The sequence below is a fragment of the Pipistrellus hanaki genome, assembly GCF_964339955.1.
Source record: "Pipistrellus hanaki genome assembly, chromosome: 2".
NCBI classification, from domain to species: domain Eukaryota; kingdom Metazoa; phylum Chordata; class Mammalia; order Chiroptera; family Vespertilionidae; genus Pipistrellus; species Pipistrellus hanaki.
The window spans coordinates 183,266,649-183,288,698 of NC_140504.1; the positions used below are offsets into that span (position 1 = coordinate 183,266,649).

At 56.7% G+C, this 22,050-nt stretch overlaps 2 protein-coding genes and 1 long non-coding RNA gene across 23 annotated transcripts in view; 1 reads left to right on the plus strand and 2 right to left on the minus strand.

The window, feature by feature from the left end:
- Positions 1-4,116: 4,116 nt before the first annotated feature.
- Positions 4,117-10,369, minus strand: LOC311618032. The gene is made up of 3 exons (XR_014794209.1): positions 10,294-10,369; positions 5,127-5,357; positions 4,117-5,011 (listed from the first exon to the last, which is right to left on the minus strand). It is a non-coding gene; the product is annotated as an uncharacterized lncRNA (long non-coding RNA).
- Positions 10,370-10,374: 5 nt separating this feature from the next.
- Positions 10,375-13,744, plus strand: TMEM200B (transmembrane protein 200B). Its single transcript, XM_084875093.1, has 2 exons — positions 10,375-10,481; positions 12,019-13,744. The coding sequence occupies exon 2, from the start codon at positions 12,039-12,041 to the stop codon at positions 12,960-12,962; it is 924 nt and encodes a 307-aa protein (XP_084731219.1). The 5' UTR covers positions 10,375-10,481; positions 12,019-12,038; the 3' UTR covers positions 12,963-13,744.
- A 1,253-nt stretch (positions 13,745-14,997) lies between these two features.
- EPB41 (erythrocyte membrane protein band 4.1) overlaps positions 14,998-22,050 on the minus strand; it is a 156,845-nt gene continuing 149,792 nt past the window's right edge. For all 21 annotated transcript variants that reach the window (XM_084874849.1, XM_084874845.1, XM_084874847.1 and 18 more), the window contains 4 exons: positions 20,463-20,564; positions 19,213-19,293; positions 16,333-16,437; positions 14,998-15,668 (listed from right to left, as the gene is read on the minus strand). In XM_084874849.1, the coding sequence (XP_084730975.1) occupies positions 16,339-16,437; positions 19,213-19,293; positions 20,463-20,564 (282 nt within the window). In that variant the 3' untranslated portion in view covers positions 14,998-15,668; positions 16,333-16,338. The remainder of the gene's footprint in view (positions 15,669-16,332; positions 16,438-19,212; positions 19,294-20,462; positions 20,565-22,050) is intronic.

The window sequence follows — 22,050 nt, forward strand, 5'->3', positions numbered from 1 at the left end:
TTCGCAAGCTGACGATCTATCCACTGAGCCAAACCGGTTTTGGCAGTTTTCCTCAGCTTAAATCTACAAAAGACCTATAGCTAAAAACATACATTATAATGAGAATAGATGTTTTTCCCCTAAAGTCAACAAGGCAAGGATGTGTCCTCTCACTATTCAACATTGTTTTGAAAATCTTAATGCAATTAGACAAGAAAAGGAAATAAAAAGTACACAGATTAATAAGGAAGAAATGAAACTTTGTAAATGACATAATCAACTGTAGAAAATCCCAAAGAATCTAGAGAAAAACTCCCAAAACTAAAGCAATTACAACAAATTTTCAGAATATTAGACTAATAAAGTTAATGTTTTCTATGTACAGCAATGAAATTAGAATTTGAAGTAGAAAACTACATTTGCATTAGTATTCCCCTCCCCAAAGCAATACTTAGGTATAACTAACAAAATATGTACCAGATCTCTAGTGAAATAAGTCAAGAGATCTAAATAAATGGAGAGAGAGTCCATGTTGATGGATAGAAAGACTCGGTATTGTTAAAATGTCACTTCTTTTCAACTTGAGCCAAGGTTCAATGCAATCCCAATCAAAATCCCAGCATCTTATTTTGTGGCTATCAACAAACTGATTTTAAAGTTTATATGGAAAGGCAAAAAAACTCAGCCAACACAGTACTGAAGGAGAACAAAGTCAGAGGGCTGATACTATGCAACTTCAAGGCTTACCATAAACTTCAGTAATCAGGACAGTTTGGTGTTGGCTAAAGAATATACAAGGTAGATTAATGGAACAGAATAGAGCGCCCAGAAATAGACCCACCCATAAAGGTGACTGACCTTGGGCAAGGAGCAGGGGCAATTCTCTACAGAAAGGTAGTCTTTTCAACAAATGGTGTTAGAACAACTGATCACCTATAGAGAGGAAGCTGAATCTAGACACCTATTGTACATCTTTCATAAAATTCAAAAGAGCCCTAGCCGGTTTGGCTCAGCGGACAGAGCATTGGCCTGCGGACTGAAAGGTTCTGGGTTCAGTTCCGGTCAGGGCACATGCCTGGGTTGCAGGCTCCATCCCTAGTAGGGGGCGTGCAGGAGGCGGCCAATCAATGATTCTCATCATTGATGTTTCTATCTTTCCCTTTCCCTCTCTAAAATAAAAATATATTTCCTTTAAAAAGAGTAAAAGAGGAGTGACAGACTGGGAGAAAATGTTTGCAAAACATGTATACAGCAGAACTATCCAAAATACACAAAGAACTCTTACAATTCAGCAATAATAAAAAGCCCGGTTTTAAAATAGGCAAAAAATCTGAACAGACACCTCACCCAAGAAGATATACACATGGCAAGTAAGTAAGCATATGAAAATATGCTCACTATCATATGTCATTAGAGAATTACAAATTTTAAAAAGAAAACCATGAGATAATTAGAATGGCCCAAACTGACAACACCTGATGCTGGTGAGGATGTAGAACAACGGGAATTGCTAAAGGGAACGTAAAATGGCTCAGCCACTTTGGAGGGTAGCTTGGCAGCTTCTTACAAAGCGAAGCATAATCTTACCACCCAGAAATCATGCTCCTTGGTATTTTCCCGAATGAGTTGTGTTCACACAAAAACCTGCGCACAGCCCTGGCCCTGGCGGCTCATTTGACTGAGTGTCGTCCCACGCACCAAAGGGCGGTGGTTTGATCCCAGCGGGGCACACACACAATTTGCAGGTTTGGTCCCTGATTCGGGAGGCATCCGATCAATGTCTCTCTCTCTCCCTCCCTCTTCCCCTCTCTAAAATCATTTTTTTTAAAGAAAGGATGAGCCACACATGGAACTTGTCTTTAAGAAAAACGGGGGGTTTTATTTTTAATGCTAAAATTAAAATTAAAAAAACACAACTTAATTCATGCTCGTTACAGCCGTACAAGGCGAAAATCCCAGGATTTGAATTGCAGGTGCTTCATTTCACCACCATCATGCAGGGAAGTCAAAGAGACAAACCCAGCGCTGGCGCTCTGCGTGTAGACGGACGGATGAAGTGCGCAGGCCATGCTGGCACCAAACCCAAAGGCATGTTCACGGACGTCTTTAGCGGCCTTGTGTATTTACAACAGCCCCAAACTAGAATCAAACCACACGTTTTTAACATAGCGTGAATGAACTGTGGCACATTTCTGTAACAGAGCACTACACAGTGACATGAACAAACGACAGCCACATGCGTGACTCGCACAAACAAAGAAGCCAGGCACAAAGGAGCGCCAACTTAAAGTCCACACATATGACTTAAAGCACGCCTCACTGAAATGTCCTGTTTAAAAAACGAAACTACAGAACAGGCCCCGGGACGCCCCTTCCAGCCTCCGACCGCCCCCCAACACCTTTCCCAGCCACCACCTTTGGGACCGCCTCAGCCGTCCCCAGCCCGGACCAGCCAACGCTGTTTTGTTGCTGCCGCTGTTGTTTTTCCTTAGCACCTTATTGCCCAACAACCAGGAGCTCCAAATTCCTCGGAATTCCTCCACCGAGGCAGTGGCGGCTGCCGTCCACCGCCTGGACAGCCTGCATTGGCGGGCCCCCACTCCTACCTCTCTCCGGGTCTCTGTTCCAACTGGGCCACTTCTTCCCAGAGCTGGAGAAGAAACACGAGGGCGCTGAGCAGCTTAGATGAACCAGCGCGGTGGCCGCATCTCCAGGACGTGCTGAAGCCTCCCAAGACGAGTGGGCACAACTCAGGCCCCGAGGCAGCCGCCCTGGCCTTGGAGAGGAGCCTGACCCAGGCCTGGGGAGCGGCCGCCCCGGGCTCTGCCGCAGGCTCCCATCCCAGCACCTTCCCGGAGAACCACTTCCGGGCGAGGAGGTGAAACCCCTGGTGAAGATGGGCGACACCTGACTCCCCTCCGCAGGCTGGCCGGCCCCCAGCTGGGCTGGGCGAGCGTCTCTTCTGGAAGTTTCCCCCTCAAGCACCACTAGGAGGGGCCCCTCTGCTTCCCCTGGTGTCTGAGCTTCTCCCCGAAAGCATTAGCCATTCCTTTCACCACCCTGGAGCCCTCTCCCGTGCATGGGACCAAATGAAACAGTAAAGCTTTTTGCAGCAAAACACACACACACACACACACACACACACACACACACACACCTACGTTGCAGTATTAGAGGTCAGAAGAGCATGTTGTTTTGAAGGGAGGGAGGAGGTAGTAGTTGAAGGAACCATGCAGGGCCTTCTGGGGTCTGTCCCTGTCCTGTTTCTGGCCCCGAGGGGCCTCATGGGAGTCTGCTTCATGAAAGTGGACTGAGCTGGACATTCAGGCTTCATGCACTTTCCTGGAGGCATATTATATTCACAACAGGCAAGTGGAGTTTAGTCAGATCCATCAATCAAATTCCTTTTTCCATAACATAGAATATTTATCCTTAAGTCACACTTTCCCTGGAGTTTTTGAGAGTCTATTAAGAATCTCCTAAAGAAATGCAAATTGGAACAGCCATAAGGAATTCCTTACACCTGGTATCTATTATGAATCTCCCTCCCCCAGCGGCCCCATAATTCTGGCCATAAATCACCTAGAAAGAGAGAAATCTGGAGGAAGCAGCTAACTCACTCTCGGGCATTCACCCTGAGGGGACGACTCAAAGAGAAGAGCACAAAGTACAAAGGTCTTTCTTTATATTTTAAAAAAAAAATGTTAATCCTCACCTGAGGATATTTTCCTACTGATTTTTAGGGAGAGTGCAAGAGAGAGGGAAAGACAGCGAGAAACATCCATGTGAGAGAAACACATCGACTGGGTGCCCCTGCATGTGCCCTGACCAAGGCCCAGGCCGGGGAGGAGCCTGCAACCAAAGTACATGCCCTTGGCCAAATCAAACCCGGACCCTTTGGTCTACAGGCCGACACTCTGTCCACTGAGCCAAACCAGCTGGGGAAAAGGTCTTTTTTTCTATATGCCGTCATTTATAACCAACATGGAAGCCATCCAAGTCAACAAGAGGACACTCACCAAACCCAGCCTCCTAAGTCCTCTAGGGGCCATTCTGCACCCACCGGATTGATGCCCCCATTCCTGCATTTATTTATTTCTTTTTTTAAAAATATATTTTATTGATTTTGTACAGAGAGGAAGGGAGAGAGATAGAGCTAGAAACATCAATGAGAGAGAGTCATCAACCAGCTGCCTCTTGCACACCCCCTACTGGGGATATGCCCACAACCAAGGTACATGCCCTTGACCGGAATCGAACCCGGGTCCCTTCAGTCCCCAAGCCGACGCTCTATCCATTGAGCCAAACCGGTCTCGGCTCCTGCATTTATTTCTATGAAAAGCCTTACAAAGGTTTAGATATTCAATATCACTGAGTGCATCATCTTAATTGGGAAGACTCAGATTGCTGGAAAAGCAGTGAAAACTTCCCGACCGCACACACACACACACACAGTAGGCTGTGGTGGTGGTGTCCCGTAGCTGCCAGAAGTGGACGGGAGGCCTGTCAATGATCTGAGTCACCTTAACGCTTTCCCAGAGCATCTCCTGGCAAGAGGTTTGAAAAGTCTCCTGGAACATCATCAGCGGTTCCTCCAAACCAGAATCTGTGCCGGACTCGTGGCCAGGACTCCCAGGAAGGTCTCTTAGCTTAATTATTGGAGGCGCCGGTGTCCCATGAAGAAACTCTGCCAGCCCTTTCGACTGCCTGGGGACACCCTGTCACCCTCTGGCTGCCTCTTCTTACTGGAAGGTGGTGAGGCCCCTGAGGTTCCTGGAAGATGCGAGGAGGAGGCGGGTGAGGGAGGTGACTGCAGGACCCGGTGGAGGGGGTTTACAGGCCACATTACCTGGTCCTCACGACGCCCCAGGAAGGTCAGTGTGTCCCCCAACTTTTCCCGGTGAGGACACGAGAGGTTCCAGGAAGGGCGTGACTCGCACCACCGTCTTGCTGTGTGACCTTGGACAAGTTACTTAACACCTCTGGGCCACAGTTTCCTCCTCTGTGAAGCTCACACCTTTATCTCCCAGCTCTGCGGAGAAGGGTTGGAGTCAGAGAAGCCTGGTCTGGAGCCATCTCACCCCTGAAGAAGGAAGAGGAAATAACTCAGTCCTCATTTCCGGCCAGAGATGAGGCCTCACACCCACCTGGCTTAGAGTAAATGCTCCGAGTGGTGCCCTCGGCTTCAAATACAGTTCCTCCCCTCACACCAGCCCAATGGGGCTGCCTCCTCCGTACCGCCCCTGGCTCGCAGCTCTGACACTGGAGAGGGAGACACCCCACTGCGGACGCCCGCTGCTGCCTGCCATGTCCTGGGTCTCCTCCTGCGGAAATGAGCCAGAAAGCTGCGCTGATGTCCAAGTCCCTGGGTCCAGCCGCTCTCCGCATCACCCAGCATCTGAAGGAAGGAGGAGGGGTGCTTGTGAGGGCTCCCTGGGCCTCCCTTCCCCTTCCCAATGGTGCTAGTCACCGCAAACATCGAAGGACACGTGGCTTGTCTGATAAAAAAGCGAACGTCTACAGCCTGGGCCAAATGCCCAAAGTAGGGACCGGACCAGGCGAGCTTGGGGGTAGGGATGGCCCAGTAGAGGCCAGGGCAAGACTCTCAAGACTCAAGTTTGGGCTTAGATCAGGCAGTTCTGGGGCCCAGCCCCCTCTGGCAGTTACCATTTGTGTCTCCGAAAATCCGTGTCCTGCGGGTAGGGCAGGGATGGAGGTAGTGCTGCCCTCTCGCGGCCGTCAGGAGGATTACAGAGGACCTGCTCTACCAGCGCCTCGCAGGGGCGCCCACGCCGAGCCAATCTGACTCCACCTCCCACCCCCACGCGCTCACTCGGCTTTGTCCCATACGGCTCAGCCACCCAGTTTCGTCTCCTATGTCTCAGCTCCCACCCGACCTCCCAACCAGAATCCTTTCTGCGGGGTGCCAGGTATGGGGTGGGGAGTCAGCGGAGGTGGAATTGGGTGCCCCCTTCTCTGCGGCAAATGCTGCGGCCTCTGGGAGAGGTCCGGGAGGGAGGACGTACAGGCGGGGGCTCCAGGGGTAACGCGGGCCTCCGCGCGGGAGGATGGAGCCCGCGGGTGCAGGTGAGGGATCTCGCCGCCAGGTGGCGCCAGGCAGGCTCCGACAGCGACTCCCGCTGCCTGTGGCGTCCAGGCTTCTCTGAGCCCAAGGGCTCTGCGTCTCCATCCCTGTGTCTCTGGCATTCTTCCTGCTGCCCGCTGGCTGCCCGGGGCCTGGGTACTAAGCTCCTGGCACAGCTCGGAGGCAGGGGCTAGCCCCTGGCACTGGAGTCCTGCCTCACTGATATGGGGAAGGGCGAACTGGGCTGACAACCCATCATCAGACTGTGACTTCAGGCATGCCACTCACCCTCTCTGGGCCTCCTCGCGTTGTCTTTGTTTACAAAGAACTTTATTCAGGTCTCCGGAAGCTGGCATTTCCCCCCGTATCACAGACAGAACTGGGACCAGTCCAGGGTGGAGGAGAAGCTGGGCCAGGTGCTCAGAGAGCCTGAGACTTGCTCTCTGCGGGAGGTGACTGACAGGTGGGTGGACAGTGTCACGGGCAGAGTGGCCTTGCACACTCAGGAAGGTGCCGGGTATGAAGGGCCTGGTAGCCAGCAGAGTTTGGCCAGACGGTGACGTTCCTATGTTGTCCCTCAGCCTAGGGGTTAGGGCGGGAGGCTGGCTTTGCCCTGTCCCCCAGGAGGGTCCCATCCCCTTGACTTTCCCAGTGTCACCCAGACTCTGCCTCCTTCTGTCTTCTGGGCTTGAGAGAGCAAGGAGATGGGACTCATTCTCCCTAAGGGCTCTGCCCACGGCCCAGACAGCAGGAGAGAAGCCCAGCTCAGAGCTCCCATGGAGTGGGAGATGGATTTGGGGTTCACATCCCAGTACCCTCTGAGGGCCTGAGCCTTGGATGGGACCTGGTGACTGTGGGAAACTCTTCGGACCCTGAAACCCAGGGGGAATGTCCCCCGTCGGGCCCTGGTTTCTGCCCCTCTACCACGGAGCGCCAGAGCTCGGCTTCTGGTCCTACTTGCCAATCACTTAGTCAGTGGTCCGCAAACTCACTGGTCCAGAGACAAATAGCAACAGTACGACGATTGAAATTTCTTTGGAGAGCCAAATTTTTTAAACTTAAACTTCTTCTAAGGCCACTTCTTCAACATAGACTCGCCTCAGGCCGTGGTATTTTGTGGAAGAGCCACACTCAAGGGGCCAAAGAGCAGCCTGTGGCTCAAGAGCCCCGGTTTGCCCACCACAGACTTATTGCATCAGCCATCAGCACACCAGTCCGGGAGAGGGACGGATGGCAGAGGCGGGAGCTGGGAGGAGCGCCTGGCGCACCACGGTACCCAGGGCATGAGAGCTTTGTGGGGCAAGTGGCTGTTTCTCTCCCCCCTCTCAAAAAAAAAAAAAAAAAAACACCAAAAAAACAATAAATTAGAAAGAAAACAGAACTGGGCCTCGGAGCCACGCTCTCCCTTCGGAACCGGCGTCTGGGTTCTCGGTGGAGGTGTCTCCCGGGAGGAGCGTGGCCAGGGCAGCCCCAGGGCAGCGGCTCCAGAGACCCCAGCGGCTCCGCGGCGGAGAGGAGCGGAGATGGTGTCCAGGCCCGGCCGCTCTGCAGCCTGGAGTCAGGGGCCAGGGACATGCAGGAGGCGCGGCTGCGCCCTCCCCAGGGGGGCTTCTGGCGAGGACACGGAGCCTCAGGCAGGCAGGGACCGAAGGGTCACTTTGTCCAGTTCCGGCCTTCACACAGCAGCCTGGGGCAGGAAATGCTGGCCCCATGGGTCCCTGAGGGGCGGGCGAGACAGACAGCCCCCTGCTCAAAAGTGAGAGTCCGGTCACACCGCGGCCAGCACAGATTCAGGAGGAAGTCAGTGCCCAGCAGTGAGGTCAGTGGTGTCCCAGCAGTGAGGTCAGTGTCCAGCAGTGAGGTCGGTGAGGTCAGTGTCCAGCAGTGAGGTCGGTGAGGTCAGTGTCCAGCAGTGAGGTCAGTGAGGTCAGTGAGGTCAGTGCCCAGCAGTGAGGTCAGTGAGGTCAGTGAGGTCAGTGAGGTCAGTGCCCAGCAGTGAGGTCAGTGAGGTCAGTGTCCCAGCAGTGAGGTCGGTGGCCCGCAGGCCCGGTGGACAGAGGGGGCGGTCTGGCTGTCTGTCTGGGGCAGGCTGGGCTGCCTCTCTGAGCTAGTTTGCGCATCTGTAAACCAGGCCTCACAGTGACTTCCTGGAACTCTCCGGAGGATTAAGAGGTTATATCCAGAGACATAAAGAGAAAGGGGACGCTTCTCTCCCCACCGCCCCAAATGACCGGGAAGGCGCCCACCGCCCCAGAGCCCTGTGCTCCGAGCCGGGAACCCCCGTCAGAGGAGGAGCGGCTGGGTGTGGGCGCTCACTTCCTGCCCATGCCAAACATGCGTCTTCTTATTTAATCTTCAAATTAGGAGGTGCTACCCCCCCCCCCGCTTTTTTTAGGGAGACACAGAGCTGTCTTCTCTCGGGCTGTCTGAGTGGGGCCGTGGGTGGAGATTAGGAAAGGGCTGGGCTTGGGGGAGACGCAGGCCAGTCTGGGGCCAGTGGTGGGCAGGCACTGCACTGGGCACGGGGCTCCAGGGGTGACAGACAGATTGGGGGGGGGGGGACGGGAACGGGGAGGACACAGCCGGGAAGCAGACTCAGTTCCCACACACTGTTTGCCAGCGCAGTGCCGCTCAGGGAAGGCTCCTGGGGGTGCAGAACGGAGGGTGGAGGAGGGTGACCGTCGGGGGGCAGGGAAGGTCTGAAGGGCACGTAGGAGCCAGGGGGCGGATCAGGCTGGGGTGCAGAAGATTTGGGTGGAACAAGTTCAGACCCCAGGGAGGGGAGTGTGAGGGAGAACCACTGGGGGCTGGAGAGGGGTGAGCGGCGGTTCGGACTCTGCAGGTGTGCGGTGCCCTCCGCGGGGCCGTGGGCAGGGCGGGGCCGTGGGCAGGGCGGGGCCCGGGGGCAGGGCAGGGCCCGGGGGCAGGGCGGGCACGGGGAGAAGGTGGCTAATCCCACAGAGGAGCGGGCCCAGGGCTCGGTGAAGCCATCGAAGGGGGAGGGAGGGGTGAAGGTGGCAGCGGCCTTGGGGGGCGGGGGCGGGGGCGGGGGGGGATGGAGGAGCAGGAACGAGCCAGGTCACTGGGAGCTCAGGCTGACCGCGAGGAGGGCCCTGGTTCCTAGATGGAGGGGCCCCGACACGGGAGCCGGGGGTGGGGTGGGGAGAGGAGCAGCGGGAAGAGCAAGTAGACGCCAGGGCAGGAGGAGGGCCAAGGGCAGGGCGGCCGGGCAGCCGCCGGGCGGGCCGGGCCGGTGTGCGGGCGGGGTGTGCGGGGCCGGGTGTGCGGGGCGGGGTGTGCGGGCGGGGTGTGCGGGCGGGGTGTGCGGGGCGATGCGGGCCTCAGGGAGGAGGGGGCGCCGGGCGGAGCGGAGCGGGCGCTGTCCGTGCGGCTCAGGAAGAGGCCGGGCTCGCAGATCGCGGGGGGTGGGCAGCCCGGCCCCACTGTGGCCTCCTCCGGGCCGCCCCCCGGGGGCTCTGCTCCGGGGCCGCCGCGGTGGCTCTGGAAGAGCCGGGTGCGGGGCTGGGGAGGGAGGGCGATGCGGTGCCCAGGCTCCTCCATCCGGCCAGGGACAGAAGCCCGGGTTCGAGGCCAGCCCTGCCGGTGGCTGCAGGACCCGCCCCCGCCCCCGCCCCCGCCCCCGCCCGGCGCGCAGCCGGCTCTCATTACCGCCCCCTCCTCCCCCTCCTCCGGGCCCGGGTCCGGGCGGCCGCGCTAATCAATCCCAGGCCGGAAATTCCTCCCGGGGGACCCTCCCCGGCCCGCCCCCCGCATCATGGAAACTGGGCCGCCGGCCCACCCCGCGCTCCCACCCCGGCCTCCGGGCGGGCGGGGCCGGGAGCGGGCGGCCTCCAGGCCGGTTCGCGGGGCTCCGCGGCCCCGGTGCCCCCTCGGCTCTGGGACAAGCACCCCCACCCCAGATGGGACGCATCTTAGGGAGTTAGGGCGCCCGGGGCACCCCGTTACCGCCCCTCGCCGGGAGCGCCGCAGGGGCATCCGGGCTGCGCCCCGCGGAGGACGCGGAGGGGACACGCGCGCCCATTTCACCGGTGAGGACGGCGCGGCGCGGAGGAGAGGCCGCCTCCTCCAGGCAGCCCCCCGGGGCGCCCCACGCGTCCTCTCCCGGCGCCGGGACTGGGAGGCTCCGGGCGGGGGCTCCCAGCGCCGGGCTCGGGCCCCCGGAGGGCGGAGGGCGCCCCTGGGGCCTCTGCGAGCGGCCCCGGGCTTACCTGCACCCGGACCTGCGCTGGGTCCCCGCGGCGGGGCTGCCGGTCCCGCGGGCTCCGGGGGCGGGGCCGGCGCGGGGCGGGGCGGGGCGGGGCCCACAGTCGGGGAGACGCGGCAGTGCCCCGGCCCGGCGCGCGGACTCGGACCCGGACCGGACCGGACCGGACCCACCCCGGTGCGGCGGCGCCCGGTGAGCAGAACCAGGGTCCCGGGGTTCGTCCCCCACTTTCCCCAACTTTCCGTGGGGCCCGGGGGCGGGGGGGCCGGAGTGTGGGCGGAGGCGGAGCGGGATGCGGAGCCCGCGAACTTCCCGCCCCGGACCTTCCCGCGTCCGCGTCCCGGCCTCCGAGCTCCCCGCGCGACCCGCCCCCGAGCCCCGGCCCGGGTCCTGGGTGCCCCGTTCCCTGGCCCTCCGATCCCCCCGCGGGCCCGGAGGGGACCCTCCGGAGTTGGGTGCGCTGGGCGGGGGTCGCTCGGGCTGAGCGGGCCTCCGGCTCCTGCACCAGCGGGGCCGGCTGAGCGGGGCCGGGCCTGGAGCCCCGGCGGCGTGGCCGGGCCCCTCGGCCCAGTCGCTTCTGTGAGAACCGCGCTGCGGACGCGCACAGCCGCCCTCGGTGCCCGGCCCGGACTTGAGTTCCGCTTTCGGGGGCGGGATGGGCGTCCCGCTCGGAGCGGGACGGGTGGCCGGCCTCCTCCCCGGGGCCTCGGGGCGGGTTAGAGACCAGATCAGGGCTGTGAGGACGCCCCACCGGACCGCGAGGTCCCACCCTCCCCTCCTGCGGTCCCGGGGCGCCCTGGCGGGGTCCCCCTTTCTTCCCTCCCGTGGGGGCCATGCCACACGCAGCCCGCGGCTCCTGCCCCTCCAGCCCGGATCCAGCCCCCGGGCCGGGCCAGCAGCGGGAGGGGCTCAGCCGGCGGCCCGAGGCGCCGGGGCGGCGCTGCACCGTCCCGGACGCGGGCCACGGAGCCTCGGGCGGAGGAGGCGGAAAGGAGGCCAGGCGGCGGGAAAGGGGGTGATTCATCCGGAGGAGCCCGAATTGGAAACGCTGCAGCCTGGGACCAGCCTGGTCCGGGCCGAGGGGAGCGCCGGACCGAGCCGAGCCCGGCCCGCAGCCCCTGCCTCCCGGCCCGCAGCCCGCCGCGGGGGAGGGCGGCCTCTGCGCGGACCCGGAGATGCCGGGCCGGGCAGCCCCGGTGGAGGGGAGGGCGGTCCTCTCGAGTCCCGCTCCAGTCTCTCCTGCTGCAGCGCCCAGGCTGGCCGCGGTCCGGGGCGTGGGGGGAGGCAGGAGGAGCTGGAGTCGGCGCCCCCTCCCTGCGCTGCGGTCTGTGGAGCGCAGTGTGGGGAAGCGGGGCCCCCTCCCCGCCCGCCTTACTCCGGAGCAGCCACGTGCGGGGCTGAGGTCCTGGAGACGCGGCGGCCGGGTTCCCACCCTCCGGAGCCGGGCCCGCGGGCGGGTGGAGAGGGGTCGGCGGGAGGCCAGCGCCCCGCGGCTGAGGATGCGCCGTGGAGCCGCCGGCGCCCCCTCCCTGCGCTCCGCCCGCAGGCGCGGCCAGCTCGGGCTTCTGCCGCGGCCCTGGCTCCGGCTCCGCTGCGGAAACCGGAGTGGGGGCGGCGGGCGGCCGGGGGCGGCCGCAGGGATCTCCACGCGTCCTGGGAGAGGCAGCCCGGCCTTCCCTCCTGGATCGGTGTCCCCGACTCAGCCCCTGCCTCCCGCTTCTCTCCGCAGAGCGCCCCGACGACGGCGGGATGACGGCCGGGAGCCCCGGAGGCCGCGGGGAGGCGCGGAGGAGCCCCGAGGGCCGCGTCTCCCGCCTGGGCCGCCGCCTGGGCCGCCGCCGGCGCCCGCGCTCCCCTCCCGAGCCGCTGCGGGTGCGGGCGCGGCTGCGGCTGCGCTCGCCGTCGGGGGCGTTCGCGGCGCTGGGCGCGCTCGTGGTGCTGGTGGGCATGGGCGTCGCGGTGGCCGGCTACTGGCCGCACCGCGCCGGCGCGCCGGGGCCCCGAGCTGCCAACGCCAGCGCGCCCCCCGCGAGCGAGCTGCGGCGCGAGGGCCGCGGGGCCGGCCGCGCGCACGGCCCCCACGAGCGCATGCGGCTCCTCGGGCCGGTGGTCATGGGCGTCGGCCTGTTCGTGTTCATCTGCGCCAACACGCTGCTCTACGAGAACCGCGACCTGGAGACCAAGCGGCTCCGCCAGGACGCGCTGCGGGCCCAGGCGCTCCGGCCCCCCGACGGCCCCGGCTGGGACTGCGCCCTCCTTCCCAGCCCCGGGCCCAGGACCCCCGGAGCCATAGGCTGTGTGGAACCGGAGAGCTGGGACTTGTCCCCGCGCCGGGGCACCTCACCTGTCCCCTCCGTACGGAGTCTGCGCTCAGAACCTGCGAATCCTCGCCTGGGGTTGCCTGCCCTGCTTCACAGTTACCCGCTGAAGGGCCCGGGGCTGCCCCGACCTTGGGGTCCGCGGACCCAGACCGGCCACGTGATTATCACCGTGCAGCCCTCGGGCTCCGGCATCGAACACTCCAAGTCTCTGGATCTGGGCCTTGGAGAGCTCCTGCTTGGGGCACCCGCGGCTCGGGACGGTGCGCACCGAAGCTGGCCCCGGCTGGACCGCCTCAGTCTGGAGGGGTACACCAAGCTGGGAGGCGGAGGGGGCTTTGGGGCTCCGGTTTGAGGAGCAGCATGGACCAGAGTCAAAGGACCAGGAGTCCCGACGTCTATTGATGCTTGTCACATCCCAGCCTGGGGCATGGATGCTCTGGCCCAGCAGCTGCTAAGGCATCCTGACTTGCATGTGGGCAGAGAAATGCCAACTGCACAGGGTTCGATAAGCTGGAAAGTGTTTTAATGTGAACTTGAGACCAGCATGACTCGGCCTCAGGAATTCCCTTTAGCCTCCAAAGTGGCCTTAGCCCTGAACAGGTACCCGAGGAGGCTGGGAGTCCAGGCCAGGGCGACTGGGAGATGCACCTGGTGTCTTGGCAAACCCCAGTGGTGGGCAGGAACCCCTAAGACGTGGAGGTAGGTAGCAATGTTACAGGCTGGGACAGGGTCCCTCCAGGGTGGCACTGGTGATGGGGTTTGGGCCTCCAGGAAGAGGGGCAACGGGGCACAGGGTGACCCGTCACTGCCATCCGGGATGGGGACTGAGCCTTTCACTCCCACCACCTCAATCCCTTTCTTCCCTCAGCCACGCAGGGTACATCCTACTAGGGCTACAGACTGCCAGTGCCTCGTGCTGAGGGGCCCTCCCACGCAGGCCTGAGAAGCCCCTTCTCTCCTTGGCCTGGTCTATGCTGCAAAATCTCCCTTCACTGGGCAAAAGGCGTTTGCCAATTCTCAGAAACCTTTTTATATAATATTGAAGCTGCGTTTTGGTCCAACGTGGGTAACTTACTTTTTAGCCAGAGGGGAAGATAACTTTAAAAATTGATCAATCCTCACAAATTCAGTCCTTTTTTTTTAAGTTTATTGAAAAATGCAGTACAAGAAGCAAGACCAAACACGTCTAAACACTACAGCCACTTCTCTTACTACAAAAGGCCAAACAGCAGACTTAATTATTGCCTATTTAACCTAAGGATTTTGCCAATTTGATTCTGCTGCCATAGTTCCTATTTTGTCAAGAAATGTAAACAACTACTTGATATGATTCATAATTTTTTAAAATTTTACAAAGCTCCTTCATGTTTGTCACCAAAATAGTACATTTGAGAGAGGTTTGTTAAACCATCAGCCTGGGCTGAGGGCCTGGCAGGCGGTTCCCAGGAGCATCCCTCGTGTTGGTAAGGCCAAAGCCGCGGCTCCATTCTCGGCGCCGAGGGGACCACTGTCCCCTCGCCCTCGGCTGCCCTGCTGCGCACACGGGGGTGGGGCTGGGGCTGGGAAGGGAGAGGAAGATGCCCTGAACGCCAGGCTCTGTGGCCCTCAGCTTATAAATGCAGGTCCAGGGTGGGGGGTGGCAGAGACCTCGAGTGGCTTGGAGGAAGTCTTTATTTCTCAGTGAAATAAAAATAAAATTGCAGTGAGAGCTGTTGCTGTGATGTGTCTGAGTCACTTTAGGGAAACTGCCAAGTCCCTCTCCTCTCCGCTTCCTACCTGGACAGAGCCTGCTTTTCTTCATGCGCACACACACGCACACACACACAACTGCAGGAAGAAAAAATCCAAACGATTGCCAAACCTCAAGGTCTGTCCGCAGAGAGGGAGGAGGGGGGGAGGCTTGGAGGACACCCCTCTTGCTAGCTTGTCCCCATTGTGGCTTCTCAGTGCTGGGAGGCGGTACAGATCTGCTCGTTCACACCGGGGAGCAGCAAGAAGTGTGCTGAGCGGGTGACAGAGCCAGGGGAAGGGCCCCCTGACGCGAGGTCCTGTGCTCGGAGAGCTGCCGCCTGGTGGGGGTGGTCGCCGGAAATACTTCTTAGTGGGACCTGACCGAGGTGAACCCCACATTCCCCCGTGTGCAGAGCACATTCCCAGAACTAGAAAACCTTTCAAAAACCTCATTCATTTTCTTTGCCCAAATCACCACTGGAAATGTGCCGTTAGTGCTTTTGGCCCGAAGTGCCTGTTTTCCTGTGAGTTTTGCTCTCCTGAGATGGGGTGGGGGAGGGCTGAGCAGAGCCAGTGCTTCTAGAAGGTGAGGTAAAAGGGGTCGGAGGGCAGGAAGGTGAAGGCCACGGATCTGTTAAAACATTCACAGTATCAGATAGAGCTGAGCAACTTCTTACATCTTTGATCTAAGAATCTCCAAAAAGAAAGGCCAGGAGGGAGGAAGGAAAAGCAACACCACATTCTTAGCAGAGGTCTCCGCCTCCCCACACCGCCCTCCACAGAGGGACAGGGACCCCCTCCTGGTCTGTGATCAGGGCAGCGCCCTGGCCAACATTCTTGTAAAGTCACATCCTTGGCTCTGAGGAAGGGCTGGTTTTTAAAGTTCTACTGTCACCCAAAGGGTATAAAACGGGAGGGCGGGCAGCCCCATGCAGCTGGCTTTGGCCCTGACGCAGCGGACAGAGTCCTTGGAGGCTTTCCAACAGAAACCTGTGGACCCTGCCAGCAGCCAGGTTGGAAATAAGTGGGGAGAGGCTGGGTTGAAGGGGTTACAAACCACCCCATAAAAACCAAAAATCTCTTTAAAAAGAGTTCGTAGAGTGAAAAGTTGAACAGTTCTAGTATCACAATATAGAAAAAGGTATTCAAAAGGTCAGTGATATCTAAAGACTGTTGGTATAAACTCCAAATAGAAAATGAAATTAATTTTCTGGTGGTTTAGAACCTTCAAAGTCTGAAATCTGACTATTGCAGGTTAGCTTCTTTATCATTTCTCTGGTTTTTCTCTTGGATGGGAGACGGGCAGAGAGTCGGGGGTAAGTGATTCCTAGAGGAAAGAAAAGCAAAGTTGATCAATCCTGCAGGGAGACTCACCCAGTCCCATCACCACGTTCTTGTGGCCACAGTAATAATCAAGGCCTGAGCGGTTTGACAGGACCCAGTCCTGACTGGCGATGGATAGCATCTTCAAGCCATTTGTAAATTGCTTTTAGGCATGCATTTATCTGGATCCCCGTCTCTCAAAAAACAGCTACCCTGCTTCCAACTCTCCAGTCTGCTGCGAGCCCATCAGTCATTTCTTCCCTGGCCCCCTCCCCTCCGTTGCCAGGCAGCCTGGCCCTGCCTTGCTTGGTTTTGTTCTTTGGCTCCTCTCTGTGAGAGCAGAGAGCAGAGCAGCAGAGAGGAGAAAGGGGAGAGGCAGGAGGCTGCCTGAAGGCTCAGGAGGTGGGTGGGGTTTGCTTCCACATTTGGGGTACCTCCTCCAGCCCATCACTGAGGCACCGCTAAGAGCGGGAGGACACAGCTGCTTTAGTTAGAGCCGAATACGTAATAACCTCCTGTGTCGCCCTCACCAACCCCTCCTCTGCCTTCACTGTGCCAAGCTCCGGGGTGGATGCCTCTGGGGGGAGGGCTCCCAGCGTGGCCAGGGGTCCGGCCAGTGCTCCGAGGCCGGGAGAGGGAGCCCCTCGCCACAGCGAGAACACGCCCACCTGAGCTCATTCCTCAGAGATTTCCGTCTCCTGATGGACGACCACCTTGGTCACGGACATGTCTGGGTGCTGCTCCTTGGCCTCCTTGATGGCCTGCACAAGGACCTGCGGAGGACAGAGAGGACAGCGTCAGGCAGGAAGCAGCTTGGCTGGTGAGGTGAGGTCACAGGACAGCCTTTTCCTGGCAAATTCAATCCTGTCTGCAGCACCAGGCAGCATTCAGGCTAAGCCAAGCTGATAATGACCTTCCTTCTCCACTCTCCTGCACAGGGAGGCTCCCGGACTAAAGGCACAAAACCGGGAAGGTCCGAGCCTCTTTAAGGAATCCAGAGGGACTTCAGGGGGAAGGCTGCACCTGCTGGGTGGGTCTGGGAGGATCCACTCAGAAGTGAGTCTAAAGGACAAAGGAAAATCTGTGTCCAGGTAGCTGGGAAGTTCCGAACAGGAGGGCAATGAAGACGCTGTTGCCAAAAGGAAGAGGCGGCTCTGGCTGAAGCAGGGGGAGGAGAGGAGGAGCGGCGTCCATGCCATGCACTGGCCCCACCGGACTTACACAGTTAATCTCCCAACAACCCAGAGCACGGGGGGGTCACTGTTTCCCTCTTATACACCAGGACTGAGCGTCAGCGGGGAAGGTGCCTACTGTTTCTCAGCAAGTAACGCAACAGGCGTTTTAACTCCAGTCCATTGGACTCTCCTCTTTCCCACAGCGTTTCCGATGGGGGCTGTTTTAGCACCTGGAGGGGTTTTGCTCATTTCAGTAAACTAGAGGGAGCAGAGGGAAAGACGAGCAATGAAGCCACTACTCTCTTTAGCCTTTCTCAGACAAGTGCCCTTCTCCCCCCTTAAAAAGGACTCTAGCTAGATCTGACCAGCTGACCGAGGCTCTTAAGAACCCTCTCTAAGCCTGCCTGGTGTAGCTCAGTGGCTGACCATCGACCCATGAACCAAGAGGTCCCAGGTTTGATTTCTGGTCAGGGCACATACCGGGGTTGCGGGCTCAATCCCCAGTAGGGATTGTGCAGGAGGCAGCTGATGGACATTTCTCTCATGCATTGATGTTCCTCTCTCTCTCTCCCTCTCCCTTCTTCTCTGTCTAAAAATCAATTATATATATATATATATATATAATTTTTATTTTATTTTATTTTTTTAAAGAACCATCTCTAAGCCTTGGCTGGTGTGGCTCAGTTGGATGAGCATCATTGATGCACCAAAAGGTTGCCAGTTTTATTCCCAGTCAGAGCACATGTCTGGGGTTGTAGGGGGCTTGTGGGAGGCAGGCAATTGGTGTTTCTCTCTCACATTGATGTTTCTCTCTCTCCCTCCCCCACCCCCCCTAAGAACCAATAAATATATTTTAAAAGAACCATCTCTAAGGAGGAGGAACAGGGGAAGAAGGGAAGTCCTCTCTGGTCTCCTTTTTTTTGGTCAATCCTCACCCTCCTTGACCTCTTCTTGCTCAATTCATCTGCTCGTGCTTCAAGGCCCAGCCCAGCCCTCTCTTTGGTTTCTCTGGCCTTCACCTCCCTCTCTACGAAAGCCTGCATGACACCCCTTCTCCCGAACGGGCCTCCTGAACGTGCTCCCCGCCATCCATCCAGGGAGCGCCACACCTCACTCCTCTCATGCGGCCCTCAGTACCCGGAGAACGTGGCACCCTGCGCATCTCTCTGAGCTGCCAAGTGAGCCTGCCCCTTTATCATAGCAGCCCTGAAGAAACCTCCGATTCTCTTTATTCTACAGACAGAGGAGCTACAGCTCAGAGACTAACATCATCTGCTCAAGGGCGTACACCCATGCGCTATGGAGTCAGGATTCACGCAGGTCTATCTCACCCTGAACTCCACGCACTTGCTCTGCTCGCCACTCTTGCTGTCCAGCACAGACTGAGCGAGCAGAGTGAGGGCCCAGATCCCATGAGACTGAGGAGGGGGTGCAGCTGTGATGCAGCAGGAGCCGCTGAGCTGGGGCAGACAGGCTGCAAGGCCTCTTGCCCAGCATTCGTAGCTGTAAGTCTCAAGCCTGCTTCCCAGGGAACAGCCAGCACTCCGCTCAGGTTTTCTTTGTTTTTTAAGGCACTCAGCGTATTAGCAGAGAGGCCACAGCATCATTGCTCCAACGCTCCTGTCAGTGATTCCAGAAGCATCTGCATGCAGTGTCTTCCACCCCCTCTTCTCTGCAGCATTAGTTCTAACCTCACTGGCAGAGAATTGGGAACATTATTCCTGACCTTATTATTTGCTAATTGCTTGTAGCACACAATTAGCACCTAATTAACATAAAAACATAGAATTTAGCTCTCAGAAAGGCCCAGAAATGATCTAGATCAACGTACTTTTTTTAGGAGAAGGAAAAAAATCAGAGGTAAAGTGATTCGCTCCAGGTCACACAGTAAGTCAGGGATACATCTAGGGCAGAAATTGCGTCCCATCTATGCCCCCCTAGTTGCCTCCTCAGCTATGACAGCCCTGAGGGTAGAGGTCATACCTTCTTTTGCTTTGCTATCACCTGCTGTCCCTAGCACACCATGTGACACATGCTATATCTCACTTCAGTCTTACAACCTTGGCAGAAGGTACTAAAATGCCCATCTTATGAGGAGGCAGAAGCCTAAGGAGCGGAGAGCTAAGATTTGGTAAACTCAGCTGTTTGGAGTCTAAAGTCCATTTCTTCCTATTACACTTCCTTGCTTCCTCAGTCTGCAGCCCCCACCCACAGGCCTCTGTGATCCAGTCCCTTTGTCCTTCTTCTTGCGGAAGAACGACAGTAGCTGAGGGAGTGAAGCTGGCAGGTGAAGCTGGCAGAGGTGTCTTTTGCATCCATCAGGCTTCCTGCCCAGGACCCCTCCCATGCCCAGTGTCTCCTCCGTGTTCCCACCTGATCATGGTCAATATCGCCATCTCCTGTGATCACAATTCTCTTTTCAATCCGGGTCTCAGATATCCCACCTTTGACAGTCTGAAACCAAAGGGAGGAGATCATATGAGAAGGAAAGAAAAAAAAAAAACAGCAAGAGATTATTGTGAAAGCTCCACTCTAAATTTTAATCTGCTGCTAGGTGCTGGATAGAATAGCTCCTCACCTACTTGTCCAAATCTTGGCTGAACCTGCTAAATGAATACACTTCTATCCCCTTGGATTGCTAAAATCTTCATTAAGTTAAACAGAAAGTCAGAATTCTCTAGTTATTCATTTCCCCCTTTTTATTTCTCATAAATACCACAGAAATTCAGTGAGTAAGCAAAATAGATGTATTTTGTATCTTCATTAATGTATATTTTATTTGACTATTTTCAGGAGGAAAAAAAAAAAATCAGAAGAGCTACCAAGTGAGCCTGCCCCTTCTGCTCACTTGGCAGAAGACTGACCAAAAGTCACACAAACTGAACTTAGGTTCTTTCCTTTAAAGCATTTTCATATTATTGATGTCAAAAGGGCCTCAAATAATCCCCTCAGTGTGGCTTGGCTTCCCGACTTGACACGTGAAGAAAACCAAGGATGAGGTATGCTAAGTAATGGCTTGCAGGCAGAGCTTGGTCAGAAATCTGGATTTCCTACTTGTAAGAAAATGCACTTTCTTCCAGTGCTACAGCAAACGTGGGCTGCCCCCTACTTCCTGAGGGCAGTTCCAATGTTAGATGTGTTGTCCCTCTTGCCTCCATAAGCACTACTGCACTAGGTAATAATTCCAATATTTCAGCATCCAAACTCTAGTTCTCATGACCCTGATCCTGGACATGACATAAAAATTCTTTGTTGGACCCTGAGTTCTGATTTTTTGGCTTGGAAGATACATTTGCATTATAATACCAACAAACTTGCCCTTAAACTGACTTATTAAACTTATCTCCACCACCAGATAAGAGACTCACTAATGGGAGAGCCGTGCAAAGAGAACAACCACATGTGACGCTGAGACTGCTAAGGAGGCGGGGTGCTCTCAGGGTCTTTCTAGGTTTATTCCTGGGGGAAGCAGCAGGTCCTTCCCACCTGGGACACTTGGCAGAGTTTGGCTCAAAGGGGATGGAGCAGAAAACCCTGGTTTATGGACCAGGTCCTTTCTGCAGAGAGGCAGCAAGCTTGCTACACCACGGGATTCCAGGAGGAAGTGCTGGCTGGTCTGTTACCTTGGTAATCTGAGTTGTGGTAGTGCTGCTGGTGGTCTCAGAGGTGATGGTCTGAGCTGTCAGCAAGACTCCTGGGTCCAAGTCCCCATTGCTCTCATCAGTCTACAGAGGAGAAGGAAGCACAACCCATCATTATCCCTCAAAGGAAGCCTTGTGGGCAAATGTTGTAGGATGCAGTTGTGCTCTTCAGCTGTCCATGCTAAATCAACCCCCCCGATTCCTTTATAGTGATCGCTTAATAAATCAAATTTTTAAAAATACCCTGGCAACATGGCTCCCTCTAAAAAAGTTGGAGGGGCCCAGTTTCCCTTAGCATTGGGTCTAAGAGGAGGCAGAGTATATCCGTAGGTTCAACAAGAGTGACAATAACTACACACCATGACTATCTTTTCTGATGCTCACACAGCCCTATGAAACAATTCAAGGGGCTGAGGTGTATACTCCCAGGTAAGAAAACTCAGGCTCAGAGAGGGAGTGATTTGCCCCCAAACTCAAAACTAGTGAGTGGCAGTAGTCCTCTCTACAAATCTGAGGCTCCTTATACATAGCACCCAAAACAGGACAGGTGTAAGCTCTTGGTTGCTAAGGCCTGGGTAGGTTCTGAATCATAGGGGGAGCTTTCCAGAAGCCTGGGAAAGGCCAAGGATTCTCAGGCTATCTTCTTTGAAGATGGAGATGGGAACAAATGAGGTAGGAAATGTCCATTTAAGGCAAAGTGTAAGGAGATGTAGATAATATCTCAAAGACATTTATGACAACTCTATTATTGAAATGGATTCTCCTTATTACAGGAGGGATTTAAAAGTATTCAGGCCCTGGCCGGGTAACTCAGTTGGTTAGAGTGTCATTCCAATATGCCAAATTTTTAGTCTTCTGGTCAGGGCACATAAAAGAAGTAACCAATGAATGCATAAATAAGTGGAACAACACATCAATGTTGTTCTTTCTCTCCCTCCCTCCATCTCTCTCTAAATTTTTTTTTTTTAAAAAAGGAGAAACCAAGATGGCAGCATAGGTAAACACCTAAATTGCTGCCTCGCACTACAATTTCAAAACTACAACTAAAAGACAAAACGAACAACATCCAGAACCACAGGAAAGCTGGCTGAGTTGAAATTCTACAAGTGGAAGGAAAGAGAAAAGCACATTAAGACTCAGAGGAGCTGCAAAAGGCTGAGGTACAGAGCTGCGCGGATGCGTGGAGAGGACTGATGGCTGAGTACATGGCTGGCTTTCTCAAGTGGGAGGGAGATGGAAGCTCCTGGCTGCGCTGAACTCCAGTTCCAGGTGAGAATCTGGGAATCCAGACACATATGGGGAGAAACTGGACTGTCTGGCAGCAGGTGAAACTCAAGGGCGGCTTCCCCTCAGAGGTGCTTGCAGCAATTACTGAGGGACAGTGAGACCCAGGGGCCTCATAGGGCAGGGCTGACGAGCAGCCAAGGTTGTCTGCTCCACCCTGAGACTCCACCCCATCCAAGCTGAGCAAGCACAGAGGCTTTTGCAATTTTGCAAGTCTTGTCTCATAAGAGTGTCTCCAGCCCAGAAGTTCTCCCAGAGTAGACACAGCTGATCCTCACAGCCAATT